This window comes from Lathyrus oleraceus, chromosome 1 (genome assembly GCF_024323335.1).
Source record: "Lathyrus oleraceus cultivar Zhongwan6 chromosome 1, CAAS_Psat_ZW6_1.0, whole genome shotgun sequence".
NCBI lineage: Eukaryota > Viridiplantae > Streptophyta > Magnoliopsida > Fabales > Fabaceae > Lathyrus > Lathyrus oleraceus.
The window spans coordinates 440,818,769-440,839,049 of record NC_066579.1 but is presented as its reverse complement, the minus strand read 5'-3'; the positions used below and the strand labels follow the sequence as shown (position 1 = coordinate 440,839,049).

The following is a 20,281-nucleotide window of genomic DNA, read 5'->3' as shown; positions in this document are numbered from 1 at the left end:
TTGTGCGTTTCATTTAACATGTTTATAGTGTCCTCACCTTATTATCTTCACATGTATTATATACTGTTCATATCTTACGCTTGCTTCAAAGATTTCAAGTTATTTCAATGGATGTGAAACGTATGTTTATCAATGGCTATATTAATGAGGATGTGTGTGTTTCTCAATCTCCCATTTTTTTAAAGTCATGAGTATTCTAATCATGTTTACAAACTTAAACAAGCTTTGTATGGTCTCAAACAAGCACCTACAGCTTGGGATGAGCGACTTAGTATGTTTTTTTATTGATCAAGGATTCTCTATGATAATGGTAGGTACTACACTTTTCATTAAGCGTCAAGGAAAACATACTTTTCTAGTTCTAGTTTATATCGATGATATCATTTTTGGTTCCACTAACATGCAACTTGTCAAGGAGTTTTCTAAGCTCATGTAGGGAGTGTTTGAGATGAGTCTCATGGGTGAGTTAAATTACTTCCTTGGGCTTCAAATCAAGCAACTCAATAAAGGAAAATTCATATGTCAAACCAAATATAGCAACGTGTTACTAAAGATATTTGATATGGAAGATGCAAAATCAATTGATACTTCAATGTCTACAAATGGAAACTCAGAAAGGAATGAAAATGGTAAGGATGTTGATGTCAAGAAGTATAGAGGTATGATTGATTCTCTTCTATATCTTACTGCATATAGGTCGGACATTATATTTAGCATTTGTATGTGCGCTCGTTATCAATCGGCTCATAAGGAATCACATTTAAAAGTCGTAAAGTCGTAAAACGTATTCTTAGATATCTTCATGATACTTCTAAGTATGGGTTTTGGTATTCCAAGGGAAGAAATTTTAATTTGGTTGGTTATACCGATTCTGATTTGGCCATTTACAAATCGGATAGGAAATGTACTAATGGAACTTGCCATATATTTTCAAATTCCTTAGTATGTTGGCATATCAAGAAATAGTTTTTCGTTGTTCTGCCAACTGCTGAGGTGAAATACGTAGTAGTTGTTATGCTCAAATTTCTATGGCATGATCATTGGAGTTTTCTCCAAGCCTAAGGAAGATCGTCCACTACAGACAAACTTTCATCCTTTTCTTTTTATGCATGATAACAATTACTTGATTTTGATATCAAAATATAACGTATTCCTATTATATGTGACAACACTAGTGCTATTAATCTAACCAAAAATTTAGTGCTACACTCTCGCACTAAGCATATTTAGATCTGTGACTACTTCTTACGTGATCATGTTAAGAAAGGAGACGTCGTATTTGAGCATGTTTATAGCAAAAATCAACTTCCAGATATTTTTACAAAACCTCTTGCGACCGAACCCTTTTTTAACATTCAAAGGGAATTAGGGATATTTGATATCTCAAATCTTACCTAAATATGATTTGTTGCATTCACTTTATATACTTTTGCTCTAACTTTCCTTGGAAGTTCAACTACATAAGAGTGCATCCTTCATTAATTCATAAGAGAGGTAATATTGTTCCATTTTCCTTTTTCCCTTTTGTAAGCAAGCTTTTACTTTTGCAGGTTACTTGTGTTTCAAATAATTGATATTCTTGATGTATGAAATAGTTCATGAATGTTAACTTTCAAAAATCTCTATTGATGTATGTCAACTTATATGCTTATAGTGACTTTATGCTATTCTTTCTATATGCTTGAAATATGCTCTTGGTGCATTGGCTTGTTATCTATTCTTGCATGAAATATGGTTGAATATGTTATAATGTTAGAAAAATTCTTGTTGTGTGTCATTGTTATGATAACATCTCTATTTGTGGTTTGAGTGGTGGTAAATCTATATATCGACTTGCTAAAGCACATGCGTGTGTAATATTTCGGGAGTACCAAAGGCATATTTTACGTAATCTTAGCGCTTTTGTAGCAACTCAAGAGTTTTTTATTACATTGTATATTTCATCTTTTATGTTTATGTTATGTTATTTGGCATAAGTTGTGGAAACCATGTTATATTGTTGCTTTATATGCTTTTACTTATGCTTAGACATTCTTTTTCAATATGTATATCATTCTATGTGAGTGTTATCGTATTGATGTTCTTATCTTCGTAAACTGCCTTTGTGTGTTATATTGGTTTATGCGTGATTTAAGATACTTCTCATGGATTGCTTCATTTCCTTTTTATGTTGTCAAAGGGGGATAAACAAGATGAAGAATGGATGCATATATTCAGGGGAGCCTTTCATTGAAAACATGAAACACATCGTCTCAAGTTTTTCCATCATTAAAAAGGGGAAGTATGTGAGTGGAACTTCCGTTAGACGTATTTTACATGATGTCAAAACTAGGATACTTTATCGTTAATGTATATTGGACGGTATCCTCTAATTCTCTATATGCGTCTTAGCATTAAGAAGTATAAAAGCATTTGGAAACAACTTGGAAAAGGTCTCATACATCAAATATGCATGTTTTTTTTTGTGAAAACTTGCATCATAGGTCGACACATACGTCTACAGGTTAACCTATAGAAAAAAATATTTCTGCTATAGTTCGACACATCCATTTCATAGGTTGACACCCATTATGCATTATTAAAGCATGTAGGTTCTGTTTCATGTGTCACCTCTTCAGGTCGACACATAGGCAGCGTATGACATTCACAGGTCGACGCATGACCTTATACAGGCCGGTCTATGCGTCGAACAGGTTGGCACATGACTTTCATAGGTCGACTTATGGTTGTCGATGGTCGCGGAAAAAATTATGTTCGAACAGAGTCGCCACCGAACTTTATTTATCCCAAAGAAGGAATATGAAAATATCGATAAAACCTTTAGGAAATAGAATAGTGGTCGTCGCAACCATATTCGGGTTCGGGAGTGGATTACGTAAGGGGAAGGTATTAGCACCCCTTATGTCCGTTGTACTCAACGAGAACCTTTTAGTTCTAATTTGAGCTTTAAGTGTTAATTTATGTTTGTTTGTTATCTTTGGGTTATAAAATATTAGAAATAGAAATGGATGAGAACCTCAGAGAGGGAAAGGGGTTTTTTTTATTAGTGTGCTCGCGAAGATACAACAATCTCCTGCCTACGTATCCTTAAATAAGGAAATCAGAGCATTCGTAGTTCGGGGACTACGATTGGTTGGTGTTTTTTAATGAACAACTATTTAGATCGCATTCTAAAGGCTAAATGCTAGCTTGTCTACTCTCGGCGGAGGCTTAAGCACTAGTTTGTTGTGCGCATTAGAAAGGATTAAACAGTATTCTTTCTGAAAAGAGTTTTGGTCACACGGGGTGACAAGTTGAGTTAATATGTTGGATGTTTTGATTGGTTGAGATGTTTTTGGTTGGATGACGATTACTCGGATAGTCGAGTAAGACAACTCGTATCCTAACAGTCGGGAAAGGGAACAGAAGACTCTAGACCACTTTCTTTTTCATCCTTAATTATAGAAAGGATTCTATAATATTTAAGGTGTTTTGAACGGATGACGAATACTCGGATAATCGAGTAAGACAACTCGTATCCTAATAATCGGGAAAAGGAATATAAGACTCTATATCGCTTTCTGTTTCATCTGAATATTTATGAAAATAAGGTTGTATATGGTTGACGTATTTTAGAATGAACGACAAGTACTTGAATGACTGAGTAAAACAACTCATATCCAAGCATTTGAAAAGAGGAGTTGAAAGCTCAAAACCATCTCCTTTTTCGTATCGTTTGTTAAGAAAATGATTTGATTAGGTTGTATGTTTGCGAAAAATGACAATTATTTGACTAACCGAATAAGAGAACTCGTATTCAACCAATTGAGGAGAGAAGTTGAAAACTCAAAGTCAACTCCCTTTTCATTTAGCTTAATGTGAAAATAATTTGATTTTATCGGGGTTTGGAAGTTTGTAGAGGAACGACAATTATTTGACTAACCAAGTAAGGGAACTTGTATTCAAATAGTCGAGGAGAAAAATTGAAGACTCAAAGTCATCTCCCTTTTCATTTCTTGATTTATTTGTGCTTGGGTGAATTAGAAATGACGATTATTCGATTAACCGAGTAAAGGAAATCGTGTTCAAATAATCGAGGAGAGGAGTCGAAAACTCAAAATCATCTCCTTTTTATTCCTAAATGAAATAGTATTTGATTGTGATTAGGTATTTTGATTTAATTTTTATAAAGAATATTTGATGTCGGATCGAGGTTTAAAATTTGTATTTTGTGAATGAATTGATTTATTTAGTGAATAGTTCATCTAATCGATTAATTAAAACCAAACAGGTCTCATTGTAAGAAGGCCCAAGAGTAAGCCATGTGAGGTTGATGGCGATGCTTTTACAAGCGATCGACTTACAAATGTGTTTTGAAAATGGGCTCGACATTGAATCGAGAATTGTGTGATTTAATGGTTTATCATGGTTTTGAATCGATGAGATTGAAATAGTGTCAGAAATGATTGTGAAATGATAGTGGAAGCAATCGATCAATGTTTAATTAAAAAAATTAATTAATTAAAATTTGGTTAAATCGATTAATTAAATTAATTAAAATTATTTATCAAAATTATTGAATTGAATTAAATAACTAAGTTAATTAAAATTAATTAATCCAAAATAACTTAACTAGTCAAAATTTAATTAATTAATTTTAATTACAATCAAAAGATATAAGTGACAATTGTCGATTTATCTAACGGAATCGGTGTGCTCAAAACCGGTTTGTACGAAATGACAATACAAAATGTCATTCATAAGATCATAACTCGGTGAAATGTTCGATTAATGTATTAAAAAAAGATGGCATAACGACATGAAATTGCCGAGTCCACTGACTTAATCCGATTTTAGCGTCATAATATTATTTACAACATTTACATGCAAAATTATTTATAGAGGTTACACCATACATAATTGGAGCAACACCTCTAGCCCACATGCCAACCGATTTCGGACATGAGAAAACAACACACACTACAATTACACTATTATGTGAGAAAACAATATACACTATAGTTATATGAGAAAACAATACACATGATAGTTATACTATTATATGAGAAAACAAATACACATTATAGTTATACTATTATATGAGAAAACAAATACACACTATAGTTAAACTATTATATCGGTTGCATCAGGTTATGGTAATCTATTTTTAAGACTAATCAATATCAAAGCAACTTAGCTACACTTTAATAAAAATTATGGCTTTCAACTGATGTGAAGTTAAAGCACATAAACCATGATACAAGTAGCATTGCATGAGTTTCTTTTTTATATAATGTTCAACACACAGTACAAAAACACAAACAACAAAAAAAACATTAATATCGCCGTGAAATCGAATCGAAACAGCAAGAAACACCAACATCGCCACAAAATTAAATCAAAAATAGCAAGAAACATTAACACTGCCATGAAATTGAGTCAGAAAAAAAGAAAATACACCAAACAGACTTATACGAAGGTAAAGCACGTCATTACCGCAATGTAGTGGCGGCATTGGATCTTTCTCACATTTTAGTAGAGGAATTGAAGTTATACTTAAACTATCCATGCGACTTGTTGTCCGATGTTAACAAGCCTAATGTTCATAGCACCTCCACTTGCCAAAGAATGGACTTATTCACTGTAACTTTAAGAAAACGACTCGTTACCGATGACAACCATTAGTGACACTAATGTTAGATCCAGGGAGAACTTTGAAGAATATCCAGTTTCACGTTAATGGCTAATATTGCTTGGACTTTGAAAGCTTCAAAACATTAACAGGAAATAGAAAGTTAGTATGTTAGAAATAAATGTTAAAAATTGAAAATGAAATTAGTGAGTTATGGTTGTAAACAGAAGGATGTCGATTTGGGTTGTGGATGAAAATGGTGTTCCATTGATGGTTTGGAAATTATTGAGCGGCGGTGCGTATGGAAGTAGCAGGGGGAGCGGCGGTATGCAAAATAAGAAGAAGAAGGGTTCACCGGCGTTTGGTGGTATCGGCGTGGAGGAAGGTGAAATCGCCGGCGAGGTGAAGGGTTTGGACGAAGGAAGTGAGGGCGGCGTTTTGGACGTTGCCGACATATGGGTCAATGGTGTGAAGGCAGTGGGAGTATGAGTGTGTACGCGACGACGATGGGGGTTGTTTTTGGGATGCGGAGGAAACGATTTTCCAGCGGTTTCGCGGTGGGTCTTGGTGTGGCGGTAGGTGTGTGGATTTTAGGTGAAGAAGAACAGTGCCGTGAAAATAAAAAATAAAAAAAGAGGACGAAAATGTTAAAAGGAATATAATATGTCCCCTGTTAGCTGTAGAAAATGGAGTCCAAAACAAATAAATAAAAAGTCAGTTCCTAACGTTGAAAAAGGTAGGTGGAGAAAAGATTTTTTGAATCTTTAAGTTTCTCTCCCTTCCTTTTCTATCGTCATGTGAAGTCCCTCCCTCATAGAGATATCAGGGATTTTTTCAGTATCCCCCATATGTGTCGTCCCTTCATTGGTTGGAGGTGAGGTTTTTTATTTTGTGATTTTCCTGATTTATTTAGATTACTAATATCCAATTAATTTGATTTTTTTTTTTATTGGCGGATGGAAATGGACATGGGTAGCAAACATTGACCATTGATTAATTTGAATCGATGGCTTGGATTGAATCAAAGAAACACACCAAGAAACATACACTATTTAAATAAATCAAAATGCATATAATATCTTTTTAGATGATTTAATCGATTTAAAACAATTTTAATCAATTGAGTCAAATAAAATTCACAACTTTTAAAATAATCATGATAAAATTAAAATAATAACATGGAAAATTTTGTTTATTTAATCTGAATATTTTGGCGAAAGAATAAAATTAAAACGACTAAAAATGAATAAAATTCGGGCAAAAATTTGCTCGAAAAATTAAATCGGATATATTAAAATGATCAGTGCGAAATATACTTATTGAAAAAATACAGCGTTTCTTCAAATTCTGAAATAAGTTTGCATCGGTTAAAAGGCTCAGGCGGGTCAAAACGCAACTAAGACAGCTGCTGAAAAATACAACGAGCACACCAGGTTAAGCTACATGAACCGTAGATTAATAATACTAGCATCTGCAATTTTAATTTCGAAACTTTTTATCCGCTGATTTTGTCCGTACTTGAGGAAAGATTCAACCGATTTGTCTATATTTTCAATAAATTTATCCTGACTGATATTTCAGGTATTATTAATGATAAAATGCATGTTATGCTGTACATATGATGTAAACTGAAAATTAAATCGAATTTATGAAAATTTAAAATGCCCGGACAAAATTGGGGTATGACACATTCATTTTGTCTCCAAACATGCATATATATAAATACTTCATACATGCATCATTGTCTATCAAAGTTTCTAGTAAGTAAAACCTATACGAAATAAGGATTTTAAAGCATTCTCATCATCTTCAACCTCTCTTCTATGCATACACATGATCAAACTACACATAATCATTTTTTGATTGGGTACCATCTAGATTAGGGTTGATAATGTCCAATTAGGTTGATTGTACCGTGATATTAGGTTGAGAACTTTGAGGATTTCAAATCAGAAAACCAAGGTGGGGTTTTCCCTCAAGATCTTTAGGGTTTGAAGGTATTTGACAAGATAACGCAATCCGGATCCGATAGAGTGAAGTCTTTGAAGAACGAGAGGTTCTTGGTAAAGGAGTAGCATGAGACGGTGGATCGCATTGGTAAATCTTGGGTTTTAACAAGTGCGCATTTGACATTAATTTGATCGAGTGAAAGCTTTGAAGAACAAGGGGTTTCGTTCAAATAGCGTGAGATGGTGAATTGAACGACATTGTTGGTTACTTGATAGAGTTTGATCAAGGAAAGAGAAGATGGTAGAATTAACATCAAGCCTAGGGTTTGTAGGGTTAGATTGTTACATCTCTCTTGTATACGTACTTTTTATAAAGTAAGATAATTTACACTATCTCAATTCTAGTTTGAATTGAGGGTAGACGTACCCATAACGAGGTCGATTGAGGAACTGCCTAAGAAAAACTCTTGTGTACTCTCTCTATCTCTCTTTTATTTTCGGTTCGCAAACTGTCAATTGCATTGATCATTTGGTCAGTTTGTTTGGATCATAATTTTGAACACATTTTGAAATTGGTGTTGTTGTGTAGATTACAAACCATTTGACTGTGATTGGATTTTTAGAACAACAATACCACATAGAATTCCAAACATCATTGACTATACACCAAGTGTTTGACAAATTGTTTCACTTTATTTTTGTATGTACCTTTCATTGGAGATAGACTTTTTGTATTAATTTGCATACAACTAGTTGTGATTAGTTGTTTTTGATCAATTTATGAATCATTATCATACCGTTGTCATTAATATGTATATTTGAGCTTTACCAATTTTGGTTAGACGATTTTTGATCTGGGATATTTGTAACTTTCTTCCACTCCATCAAATTTTAAAACCTATTTTTTGTCAAGTTTTTTTGAACTCATGAACTATTCACCCCCACCCCCTATAGATCTAGGCCTATCGTCTAACAAGGACCTCCTAGATACTTGAAGAAATATCTAGAAGTAATTATTCAGTCAACTCTGTCTCCACACCAATCAGAATCTGAAAAGCATATAAGTTCTGATTTAGACTTAACACCATAAGGGAACAACACTCCATACCTCAGAGTCCCTTTAATGTACCTCAGTATCCTAACAAAAACTTGGTAATGTAACCACTTTGATTTGTTCATAAACCTACTTAACATTCCAAATGCATAACAGATGTCAAGTTTGGTGTTACACAGATACCTCAATGAGCCAACTAACTATTTAAAAGTTGTAGCATCTACATCATCACCCTCAGCATCAGAATCCAACTTGGGATTCGTCTTAGCAGGTGTTATTGTTATCTTGCAATTTGTCAGGTCAAATCTGTTCAGAAGTTCAAGTTCAAACTTCACCTGATGCAAAATGATATCCTTCTCAGAGTACATAATCTTCATCCCTAGAAAATATACCATACTTCCCATATCAGTCATGTCAAACTCATTCATCGGCACCTTCTTGAACTTTATTATCTCATATGAACGGCTTCCTATCAGCAGTATGTCATCAACATAGAGACACACCAGAATCATATCGCCTTTAGAAGTATGTTGAACATAAACTTCGTACTCCATCTCACACTTTCTGAATCCTTGGATCTTGAAAAATGAATCAATTTTCAGATTCCAAGCTCAAGGAGCTTGTTTCAGTCCATATGACGCTTTATGTAACCTGTACACCATCCCTTCCCGATTCTTTTTCATAAATCCAAGAGGTTGTGACATGTATACCTCTTCTTATAATGGACCATTCAGAAAGGCATATTTCACATTCATATGTATCAGAGACCAATTCCTATTTCCAGCTACAATAATCACCAATCTGATTGTTTCATGTCTAACTACAAGTGCAAACACTTCAAAGTAACTTAACACATATTTCTGTAGAAATCCTCTTGCTACTAACATTGGTTTATGTTTTACAATTGATCTATATGGCTTTAACTTCACCTTGAAAACCCATCGTACACTGATATCTTTCTTCTCCTTTGGAAGCTCAGTCAACTCTGTAATACCCCAAAATTTACCCTTCATTTTTTCTGGAAGCATGGGATTATGTTTTACACTTCATTAGCATCATATTAGGTCATACTCATTGCATACTGCATTAGTGACATGGAGATCAGGTTTTGATCGATCACTCCTTAACAGAAGGAGCCCACAGAAAGCAAGATTGAGAATTGGACTCCATTTTCTAAGTATACAAGTCTCAAGGGTCTCATGGGGGTCCAAGTATCTTATTATGGTCCTCAGTTCATCAGTGAAGGATTCAAAGCTATCAGAGTGTTCATCTGGATTTAATCAGAAATTAGGGTTTCATGGCTACCTGCAACAGACAATGTTTGGTTGGAAGTAGAGGAGCTCATCCATGTCATGATTAGAGAGGCATCTTGGCCTAGGAAGATTCACAATTATCTCAGAAAGATCCATTGGCAATCAGTGCAATTAGTTCCTGATCATTTTGCCCTAAAACTAGGGTTTGGTATAAAATTAGTTTATTTCTAATTCTTTGGGTGAAAATCTTTTCCATTGCCCTCCATATGTCCACAAGGGTCTACATACAAAAAATCAGCTCTTTATTTGAGCTAGAAGTGCTTCAATTGATCAATGGAATCGGGAATCAGACAGTTTGGGAAAAGTCAACTGTGGGGCCAGAAAAGTCAACTCCTAACATTTTGAGAGTGGAATCTCAAAATCCATGCCTAGGGGATCCTACATGTGAAATTTGATCAAGGTTGGATCATGGATTCATCATTTAATCAGGGATTGGAAAAGTTACTTATTTTGGAAATGGTTGACTTTCCATTTAGGGCAAGTTTTCATGATCGTTGCACTCACTTTAAGCCCATTTTGCATCAAGATAAAAGCTCCATTTAAAAGTTTCTCCAACATGAAAGTTGTTCCTATTGTTCCAAGCTTTATAGAGATATAAAGTTTGCTCCATTTGTATTAGAATTGAGAAAGTTATGCTTAGTCAAAGTGAGACATTTTTTTAGGACACTTAGAAAATTTTCTAAGTCCAAAATTTTCAAAATTTGTCAAGACTTCTTGGCCAGTTTTCTTGCACTTCAAGGCATTATTTGAAAATACTTTCTTCATAACAATTGTACCTTTCCATGTCCTCTTTCACATCCTTTTGGAATCATCTCATTTGGATCCATGGTTTGAGAGATACATTCATTTAAAGTGGGCACCATGACTTGATTTTCTAGGCAGATTTTGGGCCTGGCTGACCCAATCAGATTTTCTAAGCATGCTGCACAAATCAGTCACGTTTTTTTTACCTCTTTTGGCCATGAATTGGACATCCATTCATTTAAGTTTGACCCAAAATAACAACATTTTACACCTCACTTCACACTTTTATTCTTATGGATAAATCACTTATTAAAAAGCCCATGAGAACACTTAATCCACCCTATTTAAGAAGCTGAAACCCTAACCCTAAAGGAGCATTGGAATTTCGTGGAAAAGAGACAAAGCTTCATCACATATCAGATTCCATTCCACTTCTATTTTCCATTAGGTAATCATCTCTTCCATGGCCATGTTTTGATATATCTACGCTTGCTTACCATGTTCATCACCATTAATCCTTCCATTTTCGTATTTCTTTTTCTTATTTAAAATAATTTCTTCGTCCATAAAATTACCGCAAAATATTTTTCACTTTTCTTAACGTTTTATTTAATTTTATATAATTTTTATTTTCGTATTTTTTTAATATTAATATTTTATTTTAATTATTTATTCTAACTGGTCCATTTTAACACACTTTTTTTTATTGATTTTATTTTTATGATATAAAATTATTGTTAGCATTTGATTTTTGGGATGAAGGTTGACCACTGTCTCATGGTCAACCTGACCTTTTCTTGGAATTTTATTTCACATTTTCAATTTATTTTGGATTTATTTTTGACCTAGTTTGGTTGGTGGACTGTTAATTTGACTTCTGTTTTATTTTAATTAATTCACATACCAATTTTCGTTATTTTTAAAATATTTTTGGGGGATGATGATGTCCTGACCCCACCTTATTTAGTTCAATTTTTCATAATTTTCTTGATCAATTTACTATTTATTCTTGATTTATTTCTAACCTAGTCTCATTAATTGACTTTTGGTTTAACCTCTGTTTTATTTTAATTAATTCACGTACCAATTTTCATTATTTTTAAAATATTTTTGGGGATGATGATGTCCTGACATCACCTTATTTAGTTTATTTTTTCATAATTTTCTTGATTAATTTACTATTTATTCTTGATTTATTTCTAATCTAGTCTTATTAATTGATTTTTGGTTTGACCTATGTTTTGTTTTAATTAATTCACGTGCCAATTTTCATTATTTTTAAAATATTTTTAGGGGATGATGATATCCTGACCCCACCTTATTTATTTTAATTTTTCATAGTTTTCTTGATTAATTTACTATTTATTCTTGATTTATTTCTAACCTAGTCTCATTAATTGACTTTTGGTTTGATCTCTGTTTTATTTTAATTAATTTATGTACCAATTTTCGTTATTTTCAAAATCTTTTTGGGGGATGATGATGTTCTGACCCTACCATATTTAGTTTAATTTTTCATAATTTTATTGATTAATTTACTATTTATTCTTGATTTATTTCTAACCTAGTCTCATTAATTGACTTTTGGTTTGACCTCTGTTTTATTTTAATTAATTTATGTACCAATTTTTGTTATTTTTAAAATACTTTTGGGGGATGATGATGTCATGACCCCACCTCATTTAGTTTAATTTTTCATAATTTTCTTGATTAATTTGCTATTTATTTGTTATTTTTTAAGTTGACTTGAATTTTCAGTTGACTTCTTTATGATCGATGTTTGACTTAGGGATTGCTTATGGCAATTGAAGAGATCTTTTGATCCTCCCTCGTTCATCTCATATGCCATGTATTAGAGGCCTTTTACCTTGATTTTATTTGGTCCTTACCTCATTTCCTGATTAAATTATTCAGTGGACCCTTCGTGTGTATATTTTCATCTGTTTGATTCATCTGTTATCTTTTATACTTGTTTCTCTCATTCATGCTTTCTATTGCTTGATTATTTAGCATGTTCATACTCCCATGCATTATTTAAATGCTCCATTATTTGATTCTTTGGTTTGATTATATATTGTTTATTTATCTGATTTGATTGATAACTGTTGCCTACTTGTATGATGTATGAGGCATATATTCTTATTGTTTGTTTGCCATGAATAATCCCCATTCATAACAAATGTACCCCTCTCCCATGAAGTGTATAATATTTATTCTTTTATTCTTTATTCATCTGTTAATACAAGAATTAAAACGAACATCCGATAATTATTTCAAAACAAGACCAAAAGCTCGATCCAACGTCGAGTAATCATTTTCAAAACTTAACAGAACCAGCACGTATTCATTCATCCTTTTGTAAGTCGATTGCTTCATGCATCGCCATTTCTCTTGTAAGTCGATTGCTTCATGCATCGCCATCTACCTGTAAGTCGATTGCCTCGGGCATCGCCATCTACCCTTATCCGTGACTCCTCTCATTGCTTCATCCGTCGACTCTTGTTCCGTTTAGGTAGCACCCATTAGGTAGAACCCTTTGTATGATAACATAGGTAGAATTCCCTTATTCTTTGCATGCTAACATTAGGTAGATATTCCCCTTTGTAAATCCTAACACATAAGTCCATATTGCATGACAACTCTAGGGCAGAGCTTCCCCACTTTTAGACCTCCCGTGCGTCTCCGATCTTGTGGCATGTCAATCCGTTCTATTGCAAAGAGGTAACTGCCTAAGACTCGATTCAGCGAGTTGTGACACCTACTGCTAGGACGTTGAACACATTGCCCACTCTCCTTTGACACAACTGGTGTCCTCTTTTGTAAGTCCATGTTCAGATGGCAATCCTTAACCCCTAGTTAGGCGAACTACGACAACTCTGATTCTCATGTTCAGATGAGATACGTAGGCACAAGACGCGATGTCTTGCCGAGCTTGACTGACGACTAACAACTAATCCTTGCTTGCTTTCGCCCTTGCTGCGATTCTTTTCTCTTGCCCTCGTTGCGATCGAGACCGTCCCTTTCCCTTGCCCTAGTTGCAATCGAGACCCTTGTTCCCGTAGTTAGCCGAACTATGTTTTGCTCTGATTCTCATTCCAGATGAGATACGTAGGCATAAGACGCGACGTCTTACCAAGCACACTTCTCCTTAACCCATAGGTAGCCTAGCTACGAAGACTCTGATTCTCATACTCATATGAGATACGTAGGCAGTGGATGTGACATCCTTGCAAGTCATTTTCTTTTAACCTTCCTTTTAGTAAATAGTACTTTAGATATACCTACACCCTTTATACTAAAACAACACTTATGAAAAGGGCTCCCTAGGAGTACCTAGGATGTTTTTGGTGCTTAAAACCTTCCCATTGCATAACCAACCCCCTTACCCAGATCTTTGACATTTTTACTAGTTTTTGATTCGATAGAACTTTTAGGTTTTTGTTCGCTTTCTAACCATTCCTTTGGATAAATAGAAGTGCGATGGCGACTCAACTTGTATGGTTTACCTTGGATTTAGTCAATATCTCTAATGGTAACGAATACCCCACTACAAACTCCCAGGTCTTGTTTCTTTCTACAGCTTGAAGTTTTTCTTCCATGGCCTTCAACCACACTTTCTTCTTAAGAGCTTCTTCAGTACTAACCGGTTCAGAGTTTACTAACATAGCACACTGAATGACTTCACCCTTAGAGTCTACTTCAATATCTTGTAACATGTCAAGTTCTGCAAATCTGATTGGTATTTTTCTGATTCTTTGTGGCATCTGAACTTATTTAGAATCTTCTTCAGATGCTGGAACAATATCAGATGCTTAACCACCTTCAGAAGTTGGACCACCTTCAGAAGTTTGACCTCCTCCAGAGTCTTGACCACCAGAGTTTGGATCATCATCAGAATCAGATTCACCTTCAGAATCAGAATCGCCTTAAGAGTCACCTTCATAATTTTTTTCTGATTCTGACTCATCTTTAGAACCTTCGGATTCTAAAGTATCTTCAAAAGTCAACTCAGGTGTTGGCACTACACTAGAGTTGGATTGAGACTTACTCCAATCTCACACTTTTGATTCCTTCAACATAACGTCTCTACTGACTTCAACCTTATTAGTGACTGGACAATAAAGCTTATACGCATCTGTATTATGGTACCCAATCAATAATATTACTTTGCTTCTATCATCCAACTTGTTTCTAGTAGCACCTGGAACATGTTTGTAACAAACATAACCAAATACCCTGAAATGATTCACACTTTGCTTATCACCAACCCACTTATCAAAAGGGAAAATTTCCTTTAGCTTCTTTGTTGGACACCTATTGAGCATATATGTTGTAGTGGCAACAACTTCTCCCCACAAGGCGTGAGGCAATTTCTTCTCCTTCAGCGTGTTCCTTATCATATCAAGCAAAGTTTGGTTTCTTCTTTCAACAAGACCATTATTTTGAGAAGTGTATGGAGCAGTCACCTCATGCTCAATTCCATTCTCCTCACATAATGTTTTGAAATCTATAGAGTTATACTTACCTCCACCATCAGTTCTGAGAACTTTCAACTTCTGACCACTCTGTTTTTCAGCCTTTACCTCGAACTTCAAAAACTCAAGAAACACCTCATGCTTAAACTTGATGAGTGTTACCCATGTCATTCTTGTGAGCTCATTCACAAACAACATAAAGTATTTGTTTCCTCCAAGTGAAGGTATTTCAAATGATCCACAAACATCATAATGTACTACTTCTAAAGCATGTTTTGCTCTTAGGGCTACCTCTGATGCAAATGGAAATCTAGGTTACTTGCCTTTCATGCATATCCCATATGACTTCTCAGGATTCACAATATTGGGAATTCCATATACCCACTTCTTAGAATTCAGATGCCCTAAGAATATGAAATTAAGATGCCTCAATCTCTTGCGCCACAATTCACTATCACCTTTAGCGCCTTCTGCACTAAGGCATTTAGTTTCAGCTATCTCCATATTCACCTTTAATGTTATGTTGCTTCCCTGCTCAGATTGCATAATCATCTTCTGATCAGAATCATACAACTTCAAGAGATTGTTCTTCATAGTAACTGAGAAACCTTTCTCAATCAGCTGACCTACACTCATCAGATTGCTCTTCATTCCAGGAACATACCAAACATCCTTGATCATAACTGTTTTACCATTCTTTACCTTGACTTTGACATTTCCCATACCTTTAGCTTTAAGGTATTTATCATCAGGACATCTGATCGTTGTCTTCTTTCTAAAGTCAAAATCAACCAGCCATTGTTTGTTTCTAATTAGGTGATCTGAGCAGCCAGTGTCCATATACCACCAGTATACCAAATACGCACCATCAAATTCAGAAGCCATCAATAACACAGGTTCATCATCATAATCTCCTCTAGCTATGTTTGCTTTTTCTGATTTCCTTCCCTTATTTGACCAACAGTCAGCGGCAAAGTGACCAAACTTCTGACAACAGTAGCATTGAACCTTTTTCTTGTCAAACTTATCCTTTCTCTTTTGATGTTTCTTCTCATCAGAATTGGAGGCTTATGACTTCTGAAAACCACCACCATGTCTCTTCTTGGCTTCTGACCAAGACTTCTTCTGACTCTTCTTCCCAGAAGACGCCTTTAGAGCTTGCTCTACCTCTCTTTCAGAGGTTCTCTCAGTCAGACACAACTTTTATGCCTCTAGACTACTCTGCAGCTCTTCAATCCTCATAGTTCCTAGGTATTTAGAATGTTCAATTACTACAACAATGTAATCAAATTGAGGAGTAAGATATCTCAATAGATTCTCAATGATTACTTGTTCTAACAAAGTTTCTCTACAAGATTCCATCTCATTATTGATTAGAATCACTCTAGAGATGTAATCAAGTATCTTCTCATTGTCCTTCATGTTGAGATTCTTGTACTGGTTTCATAGAGACTGAAGCTTCACCTTCTTCACTGATGCATCACCGCCGTAGCATCGTACCAATGTGTCTCACTCAGCCTTCGTCGTCGTCGAATCAACGATTTTCTCAAACACGTCTGCATCCAAACCCTGATGGATGTAAATAAACCCCTTTTGATCTTTCTTTTTGTTTCTCTTTGTGCGTTTCTCCATGCTTCCTTGGCATCCGCCGCAGCTGGAACATAACCTTCGTCGACGAGATCAATAACTTCATGAGCGCCAAACAACACATGCATCTGAATCGACCACCGATTCCAATTCTTTCCATCAAACACTTGAAGCTTTCTATCCAAGCTACAGTTTCCGATGTTCATCTTCGATTTTATGCATTGAAACTCACACAGATCTTACCAAACACTCGTGTTTCTCAATTCCACAAAATCAAGAAATATGATTATGTTACGATTCCGATCACGAATTGAACGGGAATTCAAGAAACGAAATCAATCACACATGTCTCACCGTACACTCGTATTTCCCTGTGAATCAAATCGGAGCTCTAGATACTAATTGTTAGTGTACAATGTTGAAGTTGAAGATGATGAACATGGAGAGAGAAGAGAGATAGAGAAAATAGATCTAACTAACATTTGAGAGAAACTTTATTGATTGCGTTATGAAATTCGGTTACTCTTTTGGTTTATATACACAAACAAAAATGTCACGTAGGCAAAATGCTAACCTACACTAGTTAGGTTAAGCTTAACAAAACTAAACTAGAAACCCATAAAGTAAAACACATTTCTATAGCAACAACCTCAAAACCTTTTGCTTCTGACTCACTGCTTCTGAATATGAATTGCTTCTAACACCTTTTGCATCTACTTCATCAAATCCATAAAATCTAAAATTTTCAAATCCAAAAAAAAAACACCCAAAGAAATCAATAAAATCATATTTCCTTCTAATACTTTTCGTCTCCAGTTTCGTCAATAAAATCCTATTGTCTACAACTTATTCTTCAACCTTCTATTGATACACTATTTACAAAACTAAATTCAATATACGAGTATTAATGGAAATTAATTATTAAAGCTAAACAAGATTTGTTTATGAGCAATGAGTTTTCATACTCCCAAATTTGACATCAATACTTATACCATATATATTGTTCATCATATTTATACGGTGAACAATGTTTTTATTTTTAAAATAAAAATATATTATTTAAAAAATATTTTTAAAAAAATAAAATAAAATTCTTAAAATTATTTTTTATAAAATTTATTTTATAGTGCAAATATAAAATTGTGTCATTAACCAACTTCACTATAGAATTAATCAAAAATATGTGTGTTATTAACCTTTTATTTTATTTATAATTCATTAACCAACTTCGATACTTTATTAACCAATAAATTACATAATATTAACCAAGTTCTGTTATTAAATTATGAAATATAAATAATGCTCGTGAACAGTGCATGAACAATAATTTTTAGTAGTAAAATATAGTTGGTTAATGAAATATAAAAAGTTGGTTAATGAAGTGATGAAGTTTGTTAGTAAATTTCCAGATATTAAAAATATTTTTTATTAGTAAAACAAAGTTGGTTAATAAAATATAAAATATTGATTAATAAAGTTATAAAATCTGTTAATCATACATTTTTATATTGATATTCCCTCAATTTAAAATAATAATAATAATAATAAAATTTAATAATTTATTATTTTAATATTTCAAATAAATATTATATATATATATATATATATATATATATATATATATATATATATATATAATGTTTATTTAATTCCATTAAAATAAATATTTATATATATATATATATATATAATATTTATTTAATTCCATTAAAATAAATATTATATATATATATATATATATATATATAATATTTATTTAATTCCATTAAAATAAATATTATATATATATATATATATATATATATATATATATATATATTTACTTATTTAAATAAATATGTTTTTTGTTTTGATTGATAAGAGGAGAGAGAAATTAATAATAAAAAATTGAAACCTTATTGTATATGGTGTAGGTGTAGAAATATGGTGTAAAGATATCAATTCTCTTTGTTTATTATCATGGGAAGATTATAGTGTAGTGGTTTATGCAAATATTATACGCATGTCTTTGTTGTTGTTGTTTTTATTTATTTTCATGTTTTTCAATCATCATTTTGTTTTTGTTTTAATTCTTTTTGGTATTTTAATTTATACTAACTAAAAGTATAAACGTATATATTAGAGTTTTATTGTTTTTTTTATCGAATGAATCAGAGTTACAATAACAAAATGTATGATGAATAAACATTTTTCTAATGCTAAAAAATAAGTGGGAGTTAAAAGTATTGAAAAATAAATATGGTGAAGTTTCATATTAATTAGAAAAATTGAGATTGAACACTTTATAAATGAGAGAATCCGCACATCTGTTACTTAAAAAATTTGGGTGAATATATGGTATCTTTCTTACAAAGTGTGTTGTTTATAAATAAATGTCTCAATGTAAAAATATTCTCTCATCTTGATCCCCAAATTGATGACCCAACAATGTATCATGAGCCGTTGATTTGAGTAAAGAATTGATTTCCTTGTATCAAAAGTCCTCTCCACATGATGGTGGATAGGAAGTATGTCCCATTGAAAAAAGTGTCAATGACAGTACAAGTCTATGTGGATGAAAGAGCTTACGTTTGAGGGAAAACATTGTAGATATACTCACACTAGATAGTGAATGTTGAGAAAAACCAAGTTGAGTTGAACGTGTTGAGAAACAAGTGTGGAAAAATCTTGCATTGATTAAAAAAGTGGAGATTATGCACTTCCACGCACTTATCACCTTAAGATTTTGAGTGAATATACATTGTATATTTCACAAGATGTGTTGTTCATAAAGAAATGCTCCAATATAAAATTGCTCACTCACGCTTGACTTCCAAATTGATGACCAAATAAAAGTGAATATATATATATATATATATATATATATATATATATATATATATATATATATATATATATATATATATATATATTATTTTATGTTTTGCAATAAATTTTGATTGTGGATTCAAAAATAGGTTTGAGTTTTTTGGATTTATATGAAAGTAAATAAATTTGAGGAAGAACGAAGAACACTTATTAAAATTCAGAAAATATTTTAGTGAACAATTTTTCCATAGTTTAATTTTCACAAAATTGGTCTAATGCATGTGACATATCACTTTAGTGCCACATAAACTTAGGAATTTATTTTGACTAATAGAATAAATAGAAATTAATAATGTGATATAGTTTGCAAACTTAAGAAATCAAAATGGTGTCTTTTAAAAGTTAAAGAATCAAATTGGATCTCGAGTCAAAGATAAAGAACAAAAATGATTTTAGCCATAACTAAATATGTTAGATACGCCATATTATAATGATATTTATATTATATTATATGTAAACGAGAAATCTATCATTGAAAGAAAATTCTTTGTAGTTTTTTTAATAAAAAAATAATATTAATATTTTTGAAAATTTTATTAATAATTTTCTTTTTAAATATTTTCTTTTTTATAGACTAATTTTTTTTTAATTTAATGTAATACCCCAATCAAATAAAATCTAGAATATCATAATTGACATGCTAATAATGGTGGTACTGATACATTAAAGTAGCATACAAT

General features: G+C 32.8%; 1 protein-coding gene across 1 annotated transcript; it reads right to left on the bottom strand.

Moving 5' to 3' along the window:
• Positions 1 to 15,461: 15,461 nt before the first annotated feature.
• Positions 15,462 to 16,568, bottom strand: LOC127115202 (uncharacterized). The gene is made up of 3 exons (XM_051046799.1): positions 16,356 to 16,568; positions 15,777 to 16,133; positions 15,462 to 15,677 (listed from the first exon to the last, which is right to left on the bottom strand). Exons 1-3 carry the CDS (start codon positions 16,566 to 16,568, stop codon positions 15,462 to 15,464), a joined length of 786 nt encoding a protein of 261 aa, XP_050902756.1.
• Positions 16,569 to 20,281: the final 3,713 nt, after the last annotated feature.

Coding starts and splice junctions, on each gene's coding strand:
- LOC127115202 (XM_051046799.1), bottom strand. CDS start 16,568: ATGAAGGACAATGAGAAGATACTTGATTACATCTCTAGAGTGATTCTA. Junction 16,134..16,355: donor AGCTGCAGAGTAGTCTAGAG/GCATAAAAGTTG, acceptor TACTGTTGTCAG/AAGTTTGGTCACTTTGCCGC. Junction 15,678..15,776: donor TGAAGAGCAATCTGATGAGT/GTAGGTCAGCTG, acceptor CAATCTGAGCAG/GGAAGCAACATAACATTAAA.